Consider the following 16,859-nt stretch of genomic DNA (forward strand, 5'->3'; position numbering starts at 1 on the left):
GTCACCTTAAAATACCTATATCCGATACCAGCTGCAGTAAATATCGCACAAATGTACCGGCAGCATTGTGAGCAATAAATAAAACAAAAATGCCTTAAGATTAATACAATGAGTCATAAAATGTTTTGTACCTTTACAAATAGTCAATTAGATATGTGCAAACTATTCAATTCTACAGTGTGAACACGTGCGAGTGCTAATACCGTGAAAAAATAAGTATGCCAAAGAGTCGAATAAGAAATTAATCTAATGCCTCAATAGCGTGCGAATAGCAGTCATGGCCAGTGCTGTCAACTTTTTAGCGACAAAAGCAAAGTTCAAAAACAGATAGAAATAACTCAAATTAACGGATAACCTATAAATAATACAATGTCATAGTTATAGTCGCCGCGAAAAGAATTTAGATCACTATTCAAAAACGAAGTTTTTGTACAATAACTTTTAAGATTAAAGGGATCAAGTTGAACAGCACAACCGTTACATATAAAACTAAGAATTATAAAATGTCCTTCAAACAATAAATGAAATACATGTGCAGTACCGACCAACAGATCATATTTCGACATTCATTGGACAGTTAAAAATCTACGGATCTGGCTGCAAAACAGCTAAATTCGCAACACTGGTCATGGGTCAGTCGGCAAGCAAAATAGGTAAGTTCAGCATATTTACATATTTATAATTCATATGCAACTTTATTGAATCGTTCAATGTTTGAATGTCCACGAAAGTTAATCGATGAGTCCTTTGTCCAATGCGAGAATACTGCTGCACATTTGGCAATAGTTGTCCGCATTCCAATAAGGTTTGTGACCTTCCCAAAAACTCGCGCACCGAAACAGCTGTTTACCTTAGTGATGACACTTTTAGTCGGTGCCAAATTGTACGTTATAACTTAAAGTTGAGTAAAGTGGAATTATTAGATATATTAGAGCTTGAATTGAGAATTTAAAAATTCTCAATGCTTACTCGTTTAATATAGTCAAACAAACTCTTACTCGACTATTTCACCTCCATAAATTATGAATTAAATATCTATCTGAGCATAGAAACTAGAACACATCCTGCTGCAATGTTGATAAGGACATCTAACCTATAATCTGCTTAGACCTCGAAGAAGTCAATATGTGAATAGTATTTTATATTGAAAGAGTGAAACTCTCACGAGGCTATGAAAACAAGTTATCTCAGTGATTTAGGTAATAAATGGCGCAAAGGATTGACGGTACGCAGGTTACAGGTGCAATAGCTCTGATTATTTTACCTGTTATAATTCCCTAACTACAAATCAGCTGTATAGGCTTTTTCTGAGATCTACGCAGCTGTGTGATAATAAATTATTGAGTTTATGGCAATGATTTTTTACAAAAACATTAGGAAAAGCAGAATGCAGCAAAGGACAACGAAGGACAATGGAAAACCCAATAAGTGAAAATGCTATGCTCAACACATTAATAGAACTACAGGTAAAAACTACATGCTGACCATGAGTGTAACAATAGTCAGAACAAAAAGGGCGTAGAGCAGGACTCGCTAGGATTCCGCCTGGCGCGCTATATGACTTGCTAAATGCTGCGAAACGAAAACTCCATGCGCCAGGAGAGTTTGTTAGTTTTTCCACGGGGAAAAAACAGAAAAAATAACTAAATAATATGAAAATTTCCCGAACAACATCTAACGGAATCAGCTGCAAATACTTTTCTTGCAGGCATACACATACATATGTTGATTTTTGGCGGGTATTTCAGGACGCGCCTGATATTTGATTAGCGTATGTTTCCTTAACATGCGGATGCGCGATTGAGAAAAAAGAGGAAGTTGCGTGCATCTGAAAAACGCTAGATTTCTATCATTGCACCCTCGCCTTGAGCGCCTGCAAACAACTGCGCCACAGTCAGAGCGCAGGTAAACGAACACCCAAGCCATTTCCTATATATAGATTTAGTATATGCCTAGCGCCTATATACAAAGTATATACATACATATGCCTGCTGCTGTTGTGTTTCTCAAGTGCTTGCGCAACGTCTCCTCCGGCGTTTGTCTTGCAGGATTAGTTTGTTATATTTGTACACAATCGACAACTGTTTAAAAGAAACTCTGTTTCCATTTCTAATACCCTGCGTCATATGTGAAACGAGACCTTAAACTTCGCTTTCAGTTTGCATATGTCGTTTTCTAATTAAACAAACATTTCTGTTACAGTTTCTCTATCTTTTCTATAGTTATTGATCAACATTTTGTAAATACAGATAAGCCAGTTACAGCTGCTCTGCATAATCGCTAGCAGGCTGCACATGCCTTATATTTAAATTAACCTTCTATATTGATTGATATTGTCGAATACGTTGAACCTTTGATTACATTTTGTTTATCATTTAAGTTCACATAATTGCTGCGGTTGAAAAGCAGTCAGCATATCTATTACATATTATCTAAAAAAGAAAAACACTTCAAACAAAATTCAATTAAAATGGAATTTTCTTTTTCAATGATAACAATTTTTAATTTAACTTCAAATATAAACTTATCGTTGATTATGAAATTATAAGTTTTAATTACAATCTAGCTATAAATAAATAATTTATAATAAGTTAAAATTTTGCTCAGTTGAAGCTATGGACATGAATTTCTTTCGAGTGGACAACTGTCGTTGTTCCTCAAACGGCCTCTAGGATGCTATCACAACAACAAACTTTGACGAAGGATAATAATTGCTTTGACCAGACGCAGGTCTGAGCGCTGCTTTTGCAGCAGATGCAATTGCCTGACTTGATCGGAAGGGATCAGGCAGACAAGCAAAAAAAAAGGCGTTTAAATTTTGATATTAAAGTGGAAATGCATATTCAGCATCCTGGCAGCAGGCGTGCGTCCGTCTAAATTGTGAGGAAATACAGCTGCTGTCGCTAAAAAGAAAAAAGTAAAATAAGGACATTGGCGAAACAGGAACCGCAGCGCTGCAAAAAGAAAGACAGAGCGAGAGAGAGTCCTGTAAAGAGTGCAAAAATAAAAACCTACCCCCAAGAGCTTGTTCGCGTTAGCATCTGTGGCTGCATTTTAGGCACGGAAAGGGTTTCAGCGTTTTATGTTTTGTTTGTTTGCATTTTTGCCAATTCCAGGTGTAACTTCTCGCCTGTCTATGCAAAGTAAAAGGGATACAAACCAAAATTGCCATAGAGCATAGCTATTGTGATCTTATAGACACAAACGCACGTGGCAAACGTGCGCCAGTTGCCTCAGCGTCGCTGATAATACAACTGTACATAAGTAAATACTATATATCTTATATCTACATAAACCATACATACATACATATGTATGTCTATATTTATGTATGCTTATTCGAATTATGCCAGGCGCCCCCAAAAGGCAGCTGTTGTCTTCTGCCTGGGGGAGATAATTTCTTAACTGCTGCTGTTTGGTTTTGCATTATAAAGTAGTTTTTGGTTTATATTTAGCATTTATATATTTTTATTTTTGCACACATGTGCAGTTTGTTTGTTAGTCCCTCTCCCACGGACTTTGCCGGAACATCTGCAGTCAGGCTAAGGTTCCTTTTGGTTTCTTATGCTGCGTCTATTGCCATTTGTCTCTGCCTTGACAATTGTTGTCTGGCCTTTTGGGTTCAAGGCTCTATTGTCTGCAAATGTCACACAGAGTTCTCATCTAGCAGGCAGATCGGCTTGCTCGTCTAACCGTACTATACACACCATAACTATTTAAATCAATAACTGTGAAGAATCAAGAATTGTTCTCAAGCAAGCATTTAATGAAAATGCCAAACGAACATTTTCTTACAAGTTTGATAATCTGAAACAAAATTAAATTACTTTATTAGAAAGAAAATATGCTGTCATTTATATTTTATATACGGACTTGTACATTAAACTTATAGGGTTGTTTAAATGTTTATTAAGTTTGAAATTTAAATAAATCCAATAGTTAGAAATTTAAATTTTAAATATGTTTTCAATAAAATATTTGCTATTTATTTGTCATGGGACTTGTATTATCTCAAAGTCTTATAATTGTTTAAAGAGTTCTGCTTTTTCCCTAGAGTCCATCGTATTCATCGTAATTTTTGCCTTACTGCTTTTTGTGATAAAAGTAAATATAAAATATGCTTTAATTTTTGTATTATTTGATAAGAGTTTTTATATTGGAATTGAAATCGAAAGGTTTTTCTTAAATTGTATTATATTTCATTTGAAATTCAAACAAACCTAGAGTTTTTATGTATTTTTCTGAAAAGTGTTCATTCTTTCTTTTAAAATGTTTAAAGAGCTCGTCTTTTCTCTAGAGTTCATAGTGCATGAGCATTATAAAACCAATTTGCATAGTTTTCATTAATTTTCAGCTCTTAGCACTCAACTTTAAACAGCTAGCAGTTAAACTAAAAATGAAAAAGAAACCGAATAGCAACTGTCTTGAACTTTGCTGAACTGAGCTCCAAAAGTGCCGCAAAACAGTTAGCAGAGTAGCCCCCACATAGAGCAAAGAGCACACAGCATAGTTTTTTGTCAAAATGCAGGCCTAGAATAGCAACAACAAGCAGAATCAGCGATCAAGGTGCACAAGGTGCTCTGGGCAGCAGCAACAAGAGCAGCAGCAATGTGAAATTATAAGGGAGGCTCAATACACGCGAAGAGCAGGCGCAAAAGCGAAACCATAGTAAATAAGAAACAGCTGCAATGCTGCTCTCAGTTAGAGATGAGACAAAAGCAACAGCTCACGATTAAGGTAGCTAACAAGCGCTGCACTATGGTCAAAAATAACCAATTTTTGGCATACAAATTTCATTCAATCAATCTAATGCTATTATTCAAATTATTTTTGTAAAATAATCGCATGATAATATAATATTTTTATTACTAATCATTTCGATTGTAAATAATTTAAAAATAATGCGAGATTACCTAAGCGAATATTTTTCTAATATTTTTTGGAATAAAATTGAAAATTATTCACTAAGCTTTTTCACAGGTGTGAATTTTCTATTGAACTTGGCTTAATACCAAAAATTCAGAATCTTTGGCCATAGTCCACTGCAGTAAGAGCTCTCTCACGACTGGTGGTGCCTGTTCGTGTCACGCTCGCATTGCCGCTCAGCTGCTGAACGGTTTACTTTGGCCAAACAGCAGAAACTCTTGACAGTTGTTTTTAGAACGTCAAAGTGTTTGGTTGGTTGCTCGCACGACTCGTTCGTTCGCTGCTCGTTCGTTTGTTCGTCTTCTACGTGGGGTTTGTTCTCTGTGTGCGCGAGTTGTGTTTGAGACAAACATTTAAAAAGTTAATTGTACCAAAATGTATTAACAACAATTTAATTTGTTGTTTGTGTAACAAACATTGTATTGTAAATTCATCGCGCGGTTTAAAAAAAAGTTTTGCGTTTCGCGTTGCTGTTTGTGTTCGTTAGTTTGTATTCAACGGTTGTTGGAATTCTTCAAAATGGGTTTATCGGATATACCAGCCAACTATATGCAACAGGGCAGTCATGCTACGCTTCAGCTTCAACATCATCATCACCACCATCATCATCATAATTCGACAGCAGCAGCAGCAGCTGCAGCGGCAGCTCATGTTTTGGCCATGGAAAGCAGCGAGCTGATGATGAGTCCCAAGGACAAAATGTCGAGCAAAAAGAAAATGCATTTGCTCAAGAAGATCAAAAAACGCTTTGGACTTGGTTAGTACAACATTCACATCAGTAGACTAATTCGCTTTTGTAACTGTAAAAGCGTGCGAAAAATTCAAACCGCTAAATAATTCATTTTGAATTAATTCAGCATTTCCCACATAAAATTAACGTAAAATACGTACGCTTGTGTTTCTCCCATTCCTCCATTCATTTGCTGGCTGTTAATGAATGCGGCAAAGATAAATAAATACATTAAAAGCACACAACAACAACAACAGTTGTGACTTTTTGAATACATTAAAAGTTAAATGAAAAGATCAGAAAGCATACTTGAGTTTGTTTAAACAATAAAAGCACTAGCGTGTGGCTAATGAGTAAAAACTTGGCAAATTCTGAATGATTTTCAACAGAAGTTACTATTAGAGAGCAGGATAGCAGTATTCAAATAATTTTTCTGTGAAACGCAAAAATTCTTAGAAAGGCTTGTACGTTACTTTTTGAATTTCAATATTTGAAGCAACAAGCGGATGTTGTGGCTTAAAGCACTTGATCTTGCTAACAATTTTGTAAATTCACACACAAACACAGGTAATAATTGTGTTTGCATATGTATGTGTGTGGGCATTCCATGCAAGTTCTGGCTTGCAGTACAAAACCACAGCCACGGAAAGAGTGATTATGTTTATCATAACGATTACGCTGCTCAATTTTGTTTGAAGTCGCTTAGTCGCTTTTTGTTTTGATTGCCATCCCATGCAACTGGAAAAGCTAAAAGAGAAGCTAAGCCATAAGAGCATAAAGACTGGAATGGAACCAAGCAAACCAAGCCCAAAGAAGCCAATGACGCATACATTACTCTTTAAGCTCAGACCTCCGCCACGCCCCCGCTCGGCGCACTGCCCCCTCCATAAAGACTGCCCAAAATGCCCCATTCAGCAGTTGTTTGTAGTCTTCATTGTTGGTGTTGTTGTTGTTGGGGAATTGTACGCGAAGCGCCGTTGCCGCTGTCGGCAAAAAGCAGAGGCAAAGGCAAAAGCAAAAGGAAGACAGCAAGAAAATAAAACAGGCAGAAGACAAGCTTGGAAACAACTGAACCGAACTGAAGTGAAGTGAAGTGAAGTTGCTTGAGCTTGAGCACAGCAATTTTTGTTGTCTCTCTCTTTTCTTTTTGGATTGACTTTATGGCTAAGCCGACGTTTGTTTTACCTCTTCTACTGCATTTGATTTCATTTCGTTTTGAGCATTGCGCTGCGTATCAGTAATCAATGAAATTACTTTGTGTTTTGCTTTGTTGTTGTTGTTGTCGACTTGGCATCAGCTGCTTTTTTGTTTAATTTTTTATTATTATGTCTGCTTGTTGCTTACTCGCTATTGTGTGCTTTTTTCTTTATTTGTGTGTTTCTATGACACGTCTCTTCTGCCTTTGGGTTTGTTGTTGTTGTTGTTGTTGTTGTTGTTGTTGTTGGCATGCCAATGCGCAACGATCGCCTAGCTCTATTGGCTTTGGCTAAAAAGTTTTTAGCTGCTTTTACTCAGCGCTTCTCACGGTTTACTTTTTGTTTGAGCTGCTGGCGCTGCAATTGCATGCGCTGTCTCTCTCGCTCGCTCAAATATTTGTTGCAGAACGTAAACAACAAACCCTTCTCCATATGCAAATGTGTGTGTGTGTGTTTTAAACAATAAATTCGCCGCTTTTAATTGTTGATGTGGGCATGTGTGCTTTTCAGTTTGCTTTTATTGCCTATGAGCTCATATAGTAATGCGTCATATTCTTGAAGCTTTCAAACCAGTGCAATACATACAAATATATATAAATATTGTCGCCAGCGATATGGCCTACTTGGGTACTTTTTTCTTCTGATAAGACAGCATAAGCTACATTTCGCTCAAGTGGTCTATAATGCGAATAGTATTTGCTAAAAAATTGCTTAGAAAATAATGTTTTGTGAAAAATCTCTATTAGTTATTTTTGAAAAAGCGAAACTCTTTTTATCATGCTGACCCACATAGTATACTACCAGAGTATGTACAAAACATTTTTCTCTATTTATCAGTTAAGGCACCAGGTTGACAGCTGCGCGCACAGTTTTGTCCGCCTCATAGATGCAGCAAAGAGCAGCAGATAGCAGATAAAATAAAAACAAAAAAAATCGTCTGTAAGTGTTGCAACAGCTGTAAGACAAAAGCTGCTCCCTTCCCTTCCCTTCCCTTGCAGGTAAAATGCAACAGGTAAGACCAAGAGCGCAACTATGCGGGCAGCAGCTGCCTGGTTTGGCAATTAACTAACGCACTAGGTGCCCAGAGCGCCGCTCAGCTCAGCTCGGCTCGGCTCAGCCAGAGACCTCAATTATACACGCCCGGAGAGTTGGGCTTTGGACTGGACGGAGAGCTGATAAATCAACGCATACGTTTCTGTTGTGTGTCTACCTACGATAAAATGTTTGATGTCGTTTCGATTTCATGTTCTATTTGTGACTGTCAATGTTGCTTTGGAGCTTAGAATTCCAGCTATGTTGGTAACAAAGTTTTTGCAGCTGTGCCTAATTAAATATGCATATTGCTAAAAATTTCCATAATATAACTATTATCTGAACAAATTTTGTAATATGCCAATCAGGCAAACATTAAGCGCCCAGAGTGTTGGAAAACAATAAACAAGCAACAGTGGCTGCCTGGCTGGCTCTCAAAATTATCTTCAACGTATTGTAATAATGTTATAATGATGTGTAAGCTCTTCAGCCATTGAAGAAGACTTTTGTCTATTATACTTATGTAGCATAAATTCAACTCAAGCGAGCCGCTGACGCTCAACGCTCGAGTGATTTAATTACACAAAAGCCGAAAAGAAGAAGCAACATAAGTGGTAGGCGGGGGGAATGAGCGGCGCTGTGTGCAGTCAAGTGCGCTCGCGCTCTCGCTCGTTCTGCTGTGCGTGTAGGAAATGCAATATATATATATATATATGTGTGTGTGTGTGTGTTTCTGTGTGTGTGATACTGCACTATAGAGCCTTTTAAAATAAAACAACAATTGCAACGCTTCGATAAACAGCCTACAACTTGTATAATAAAAACAAAGCGGAAGAAAGTATAGACTAGCCGGCCATCTTATCTTTGTTTATGTTCAGATATTTTTCTTCATTTGAATTGCGCTTATGTATTTATAAATTTGCTATTTTAAAACATGAACATGCGCGGCTTCTTGGCTGGGGTCGCATGCTTCAGTGCCTACGTGTAAAAAGGCCGTTGTCTGCTAAACAGAGCTCCAAGTTCCCCAAATAAACATAAGCACACACACACATACACACACATATATATATATACAGTTAGTTAGAGCGAGAGAGTGCGCGCTGCAGTCATAAAGAGCGGCACTTGTAAAAATAACCATGTAAATTTGTTTTTGGCCACCCTCGCCTTGCCTTGGCTAATTATGTGTGGACTACAAATATAGATAATATAGATACATATGTATGTATGTATGTGTGATGTCATTGAACTCCCAACTGATCGATCAATAGACTTAGTTATGCACTTAAAGGGCTGCTAAGTTAACAGACCAGCGAGTTGCTCTGACTGTTTTTTCGTTAGTCGTTGCTTTTGAGCATATCAGCTTGCTTTTATTTCCATTGGCTGCACAACTTGCAATGCATCCCATCCATGGCGCTGTCATCAGATTTCGCTTAATCGCATAACACACACACACACAGACATATAAAAAGTGCATTGTAGTTTTGACCTCTCGCCGGCCCTCGGACAGTCGTTTGTGTCTGCTGCTGCTTTGTTGTGCAATTATTTATTATTATTTGCTGTGCTGTGGCTCTCTATTGCAATTTCTTTTATTGCGCAGCTAAAGTTACACTAAAAGCAACGAGTTAGACTGAATGCGAGAGCGAGAGTGAGAGAGAGAGAGAAAGCGGGAGGGCGGGCGGTTGAGAGAATGAGCGGGAGTGCGTATGCGCTTTTTTTCTTTCTGTGGCTTAACGCTGAGCGGAAGCGGCTGGTAGACCATAAAAAATTTTACTTAAAAGCCAGCAACAAGTTGCAAGCAGTATGAAATTGGAAGGTTGAGGTTGTTACTGCTGCTGCTGCTGAGGTTATAGGTCACGTGTCGGCAGTGCTTTACTTTTGCTATTGTCGACCCACGTGCACGCGTGGAACGTGTGGCAACAATTAACGGCAAAAAGGCCACTTAATTGCCACCGGAAATGCTTGACAAAGCCAATTGAAGTGGACGTGGGCGAGTGAAGGCGCATTAGTAAAGCTGAATCGATTACAAAGTGTATCAATTGAGCAGAGCCCACGTATCGATCACAGGTCAATTGACAAAAGTAGGCAAGTGTAGGTGCTCCCCCCTCTCGCTCACTCACTCACGCGTGCTGCATTTAAGCTTTGACTAAGCCCACATATGTTTGGGGCCTACACACTTGTTTTTATTTATACGCTTAATATTTAGTCAGTGAAAATTAGTGGCCAACAACACGCAATGCGTGGGCAGCACATAACTCAATTCTTTTTGTTTTGCTTGTGGGCGCAAGCTGCCCAGCCCCAGCCCCAGCCCCAGCTGTTAATTGTCAATTCTCAGACTCGTAAAATGTTGCACCATGACGTGTGCGCTAAACATGCTAAACACACATGTTGAATTGCCTGTGAAAGCAGCACTAATTTATTTTTATTAATTGATTGCGCTATTAACTCTAGTTTCTACGCATATTTTGAAACACAATCGCTCTCAAATTGTTTTTTGCTGCCGCCCGCACAGTGGCACCAAATGCGCAATTTGCGTGCTGTTAACTACGCTAGTTGTTTGTTTTTATGGCACCTGCATGATTTTAACATCGATTTTACTATTGCTTTGCTACTCATCTTTGTTGTTGTTGTTGTTGTTGTTGTGGTTGTTGTTGCTGCCTGCAATTGCAATTATTGTTGCCAGTTACAAGTTTTGTTGCCAAAAAAAAAAAAAAAACAAAAACACGAAATACAATTTGGCAGCATCGACTACTTACTATATCTATATATACAAATTTGGAGTCGTGGGAAATTGTTGTTGTTGCATTTGATTTTGGTTTTTCGCTCACGGCCAGCGTGGGAAATGTTTGAGACGCGTCTCTTTTGCCAGCGCAACGGTAAATCAGGTTTTTTCCTTTGAGCAAAAACTCTATATCCAAAAAATTACTTTACGAAAATTTGCCTGCGAAAACGTTACGATCGTTGGTTAGTTAGTCCATCTCGCTCGCACGCATGGACATAGATATTGCGCCAAAAAGCGTGAACTTGTCTTGAAAAATTATAATTGTATGTAATGGCTTTGGTAATCAGCAGCTAGGCAGCAAATTTAAGCATCTAAATGATAACGTTAATTCAATTCAATTGTAGCCTCATTGCAGCTTGTTAGCAAGATCATGGCAGCAATGACTATGCGGCTAATTAATTGACCATGTTGCATGTCGCGCTCTCTCTCTCTCTCTCTCTCTGTCGCTCTCTTAGTTAATTGTAATGAGTGTCGCGTAGCGCGTAAACCGTTTGATTTAAAAGCAAACACACGCTTGCATTATATTACGTCTGAAGAGTATTTCATTCATGTCGATCCATCGATCGATCGATCGATGGTGATTGAGCACGAGAAATCAACACGCATTGCGTTTGCTTCTGTTGTTGTTATTGGCGGCGGCGGCGGCGGCGTCAGTGACTGCGACTGGGACAAAAAGTAGGCGGCGCTGTTAGCCGCCGCCAGGCGACATCCTGCAGCTAATAAGCCCAGTCCAGTACACGTACAACAAAAGCAGAAAAAACGTGATTTCCGACTTCCTCATAGCAAGCATTTCATAAATATTGATGCGTTCGCTTGCACATTCTACTGCGGGCCAAGTTTAAAATATGCGCTTGACCAACTAGCTTAGACTGGATTAGAGAGCGAGCGCGCGCGCGCTCTCTCTCTCGCTCTCCAACTACCGGAAGCTGAGCAGAGCCTCTTGCTGCGCTTCCTTTGGCCCCAGACTTCCTGCATTGGCCTTGGCCGGAAGCGCATTTAGCATATGAGTCGAGTCGAGCTACTTTAGTTCTTGGTTGGTTGCTTGCAACCACAGATTTCGTGTATGCAACACACTGCCCTTGTCTCTTGCTTTTACTTTAGCCCTCTAACTGCTGCTTGGGGCAACGAACGCATTGAATTTCAACCCTCGAAATATACTGGGCTCTATCTCTCTCCCTCTCTCTCTCTCTCTCTCTCTCTGTCTGTCTCTGTGCGAAGTGTTCGATTTTCTTTTAAGCACTTTTTGGAAATTTGAACATCTGCCGCTTTTTGTTACGCTTATATTTTGCCCCCTTCCACTGATATATTTTGTGCTAGCAACCCCTATTGATCCGATCGTTGCCTACCCTTGGCACTGCACTGGCTTTTAGGGTTGATTTCTTTGCATTGCGTTTCTTTTACCTGTTTTGCTCTCGCGCGAGCGCTCTCCGAAGTTCTGAAGGCTTTGCGCAGCTGCCTCGAAAGGCAACGCCTTGGGCGAAGGGGCACGGGACGAGCAGCTGCCACATGCCGTCGTCTGAGCAAACAAAACAATCAGCAACAAAAAAACGTCTGTAGCCAAGGATCTTGCAGACATTCGACCGCCTGTTGTGTGTGCCGAATTCACCCGAGACGCTGCCACGCGCCGCATATCAACATGGTAATCAGCCAGGAGTCTGCCTGTCCTTATGCTTGTTGTCCTGCTGTCGCAGTTTGCTGTTTTCTGTTTGACCCTGCAGCGTCTGTGGCACACATATATTCGCAACTGTTGGCTTGCCGCCGCAAAAACTTGCCGCCGCAAAAACCTGTCGCCAAGCCCCAACCGAAAGCAGCCAAACCTCATTGTAATTACTTCGATGCGAGCTGCTTTATCAAGCAGCTGCCTTTAATGCACCAAAGGCACAAGGTGCAATAATTATTATAATAATTGCATTGCCTAACTTATGCAGCCGACCACTAAATAAAAGCAACAGTAACAATTTAAGCTATCAAAAGTATTAAATGTCGCATAGTTGAAAAAAAAAAATACAAAACCATGGTACTTTTTCTTTATTTTTGGAGCAGGTAGCAAGCGCAACAGACCATGTGCTAGTTCTCAAATTACTGAAGCCATCAGCACAGACAATAAACCCTTTGGCACTCTAATTCGCTCTTACAGTTGCTTCAAGCCCAGCACGTGACTCTGATCTATAGATTATTGAACTCTTTAGTATATGAAAAAAATATATACATATGTATATATCAATCGCAGCAGCAGCTGTTGTAAGAATTATTCCTAGAAGATTTCAAGTGCAAAGTGTTCCACAGAAAATCAATATGTGACAAGAATTTAAATCAAAGGTCAAGTTCGACAAATTAATGGACGGCGCAGAGAAAATATTTTAGCAGAATACTTGAAAAGCTCTTTAGTATAGATTTTGAACCGAAAAGATACTAGGCCTGTGCTAGAAACTTTTAAATTTCATGAATTAATTAATACAAAGTTAATTTAAGGCTTCTATATTTTTTTGTCTTTACTTATTTTCTCACTATTATTTTCATTTGCAGTACGCCGTTCGCCTTCCTCATGTCCGGGTCCAAACAACTTGCCGCCCCTCCAGTTCCACACCGTGCATGGCGACAACATACGCATCTCAAGGGATGGGACACTAGCTCGTCGCTTTGAGAGCTTTTGCCGTGCAATTACGTTCTCGGCGCGTCCGGTGCGCATCAATGAGCGCATTTGCGTTAAGTTTGCGGAAATCTCGAACAACTGGAATGGCGGCATACGCTTTGGTTTCACATCCAATGATCCGGCCTCGCTGGAGGGCTCGCTGCCCAAGTACGCCTGTCCGGACCTCACAAATCGTCCGGGCTTCTGGGCCAAGGCGCTGCACGAGCAATACTGCGAAAAGGATAACATTTTGTATTACTATGTGAACAATGCCGGCGATGTGATCTACGGCATTAACAACGAGGAGAAGGGCGTCATACTGTCCGGCATCGATACACGCAGTCTACTCTGGACGGTGATAGACATTTACGGCAACTGCACGGGCATCGAGTTTCTGGATTCGCGCATTTACATGTATCAGCAACAGCAGCAGCAGCTGCCGCAAGCGTTGCCGCAACAGCTGCCCCAGCAGCAGCAGCAGCAGCAGCAGCAAGCCTTGTCAGCGCATCATCCGCTGCAGCAGTCGCGCCGCTCGCTGCCCGGTGGCTTGGTGGAGCATGAACTGGAGCGTCATGTGATGCCCTCGCTACAGTCGCTGCACTTGGCTGGCGCGAATGCCGCACCTGGGGGCGTCATGGAGCACGACCTGGCCAATGGACTGCCGCCTTTGCGCTACAATGCCAACGGACGTCTCATTCCCGTGCCCTTCCACATCACAAAGGGACGCAATGTGCGACTCTCACACGACCGCTTTGTGGCCACGCGCACCGAGTCTGACTTTTGCCAGGGCTATGTGTTCACGGCGCGACCCATTCGCATTGGAGAGAAACTCATTGTGCAGGTGCTGAAGACAGAGCAGATGTATGTGGGCGCCTTGGCGCTGGGACTGACCTCGTGCAATCCGGCTGTGCTGCAGCCGAACGATCTGCCCAACGATTCGGACTTTCTGCTGGATCGCCCCGAATATTGGGTGGTGAGCAAGGACATTGCTGCGGCGCCGCAGCGTGGCGATGAGATCGCCTTCTTTGTGGCGCCCAATGGCGAGGTGAGCATCAGCAAGAACAACGGACCCGCTGTGGTCGTCATGCATGTGGATCAGTCGCTGCAGCTCTGGGCATTCCTGGACGTCTATGGCTCGACGCAATCCCTGCGCATGTTCCGTCAGCAGCTGCCCAATATGGTGGCCTATCCCTCGCAGCCACAGATAAGCGCAGCAAGCGCCGGCGCCACTGGAGCTGCTCCTCCAACTGCCTGCACCTCACGCATGCTGCCCATGGCCGCCGAGTCGTTGAATAGCTTGAATGCTGCGCAGCTGCTCGCTGCTGCGCCCAAGATGCAGCTAAATGTGGCACAGTCGAACAGCACGCTCGCCTCAGCTACCAACGGCAATGGCAGCCGCATGATCAGCATGCCCTCCAACGGTGATATACTGCAGATACAGCCCAATGGCGGTGGCACTGTCCTGGTCGTGAATCTGCCGCCCGCCAATAGCTCACATGATCTCAATGGACAGTTAACGGCGCGACAGTTGCCGAATGTTGCCAGCAGCAATGCCACAACGGTTAGCAGCAGCGGCATTCTCGCAGGCGCCTGCTCCAGCGGCACCATTATCAGCACCACCAGCAGCAGTCAGCAATACATTGAGGTAAGTCTCCCAGACCATTTCGAAAGTTGAGCAAGTTAACTAACTCTACACTCTCATTGCTTATAGCCCGTCGCGCAAAGCAGCAGCACCTTGAATGGCAGCAAATGGAAGGACAGCTTGAGCGATCACCAGAGCAACGACTCCAGCGCTGAGTGCACCATCTGCTATGAGAATCAAATTGATTCCGTGCTCTATATGTGCGGACATATGTGCATGTGCTATGATTGCGCCATTGAGCAATGGCGTGGCGCCGGCGGCGGCCAGTGTCCGCTTTGTCGTGCCGTCATACGTGATGTCATACGCACCTATACTACGTAAAGCTGCCTGGTTACGTTACGCCCCAAAAGACGCAACCGTTTCCTAACTTTGCAACTCGCAATCGTTTTAAGTAATAAAAAGAAAAAAACGCGCAAAACAAAAACAGAACAAATATCAAACTCATCACTTTACTTTACTAAGTATTAGCAGTTCGTTTTGTTAGCAAATCGAGCCTGAGAGAAAACATACTAAAAAAGAAAGAAAAACAATACTAAGACAAAAGAGATATTTTTGCAAGACCTACTATAAATTAAAATATATGTACGCACTTTATTTATGGCTAAATTTAAGCACTAAACATATTGTAATGTCTAAGCTAAATATTTAATTTTTTGTGATTTTATTGCTAAGATGCTGCGGCGTAATCTAAAATTTCTGTTCAAAATTTAGTTTATTTTTTGAAAAAACATTCAATAGCTTAGTTGTAAACCAAAGTATTCGCATAGAAAGTCATTTTTTTATATTATAAATTGCAAAATTTGAGTTGCAAAGCTGCTTAGTTTTTTCTTCAGTTAAATGTGCAAAAAAAAATCGAAAAGTTTATAATTTGGCCTGTTTAAATCAATTTGGTGCTAAATGTTTTGGATTGTTAAATAAAATTGTTACGATAGAAATATATATAAATATTTTGTTGAAGATTGCAGCAACTACACTATGTAAAATGCACAAAGAATTAATCAAAGGAGCAATATGTTTATTTCTACACATAGCTTACTGAATAGTTATATAGATGAACCAAAACCTTGACATTATATGGAAAAAACAGCTTGACTTAAGACCAAAAAAACACAAAATAACAAAAAAAAAAAAAACACATGCATAGAATTTGTTCAGCTAATTATTTTGCACCAAAACATATAAAAAAAAACTGTTCTAGCTAAGTTTATAATTGTAAGTACTTAAGTTAATTTCTAGTCAACGAATTATGCTGAAGTTTAAGTTTAAGGCTTTCCTCCAACGTCAGTAGAAGGAAATGCACGCTATGCAATTTTTTATGAGAAGCATTTTAAAATATCTACAATTAGGTAGTGCACAGTTTTTAAAAAGACAACTATGAAATTTATATATTTATAGAACAAAAGACTTTGCTTGAAACAAATGTTAAGAACATGCAGTTAGAAAATTGCCAATAATATTTAACGAATCAATAAAAACAAGAAAAGAACAAATATGAACTTTACCTAAGATTGTATTAAAATAAAAAAAAAACACTAGCATACTGATGACAAAAAGCATGATTATTCTTATGGAAACGCAAGCCTTTTAATTTTGTTGTAAGAAATGGAAAATAAAATGTTTTAAGTACCAGACACATATACATGTTATTGTCACTACAAATAAATATTTTTAATTTTTTAAATGAATGCCTAGTTGTGGAATAAAGAATATGTATTTATGAAATTATATATGATATGTATTTGTAAGACAATGCAATGCTGTAATACCATTAAACACTAAAGACGAACATTAAACAAAAACTGGCATTTTCACTTGCTATTTTTACTTTTGAAAATTCAGAAGTTTCCGAATATTAAATTTAAATGAAAACCGCGTTATCTTGAGAAATATGGCAAGGCGAGCATAAAAGTTAAGTTTTAGAG

At 40.2% G+C, this 16,859-nt stretch overlaps 1 protein-coding gene across 2 annotated transcripts; it reads left to right on the forward strand.

The window, feature by feature from the left end:
• The first annotated feature begins 146 nt into the window (after positions 1-146).
• LOC108603352 (protein neuralized) lies at positions 147-16,613 on the forward strand. 2 transcript variants are annotated; one of them, XM_017992088.1, is made up of 3 exons: positions 147-653; positions 13,190-14,940; positions 15,007-16,612. In XM_017992088.1, exons 1-3 carry the CDS (start codon positions 629-631, stop codon positions 15,256-15,258), a joined length of 2,028 nt encoding a protein of 675 aa, XP_017847577.1. In that variant the 5' UTR covers positions 147-628; the 3' UTR covers positions 15,259-16,612. The 2 variants fall into 2 exon arrangements, with proteins under 2 accessions (XP_017847577.1, XP_017847576.1); XM_017992087.1 differs by lacking the exon at positions 147-653 and adding an exon at positions 5,173-5,683 and having other exon boundaries at positions 15,007-16,613.
• The last annotated feature ends 246 nt before the right edge of the window (positions 16,614-16,859 follow it).

Source organism: Drosophila busckii, chromosome 3R (genome assembly GCF_011750605.1).
Source record: "Drosophila busckii strain San Diego stock center, stock number 13000-0081.31 chromosome 3R, ASM1175060v1, whole genome shotgun sequence".
NCBI lineage: Eukaryota > Metazoa > Arthropoda > Insecta > Diptera > Drosophilidae > Drosophila > Drosophila busckii.

Excerpts from the sequence above, each read along its gene's own strand:
- LOC108603352 (XM_017992087.1), top strand. The coding sequence starts at position 5,446 with ATGGGTTTATCGGATATACCAGCCAACTATATGCAACAGGGCAGTCAT. Across the intron at positions 5,684-13,189 it reads CAAAAAACGCTTTGGACTTG|TACGCCGTTCGCCTTCCTCA; the intron begins GTTAGTACAACA and ends TTTCATTTGCAG. Across the intron at positions 14,941-15,006 it reads GCAGTCAGCAATACATTGAG|CCCGTCGCGCAAAGCAGCAG; the intron begins GTAAGTCTCCCA and ends CATTGCTTATAG.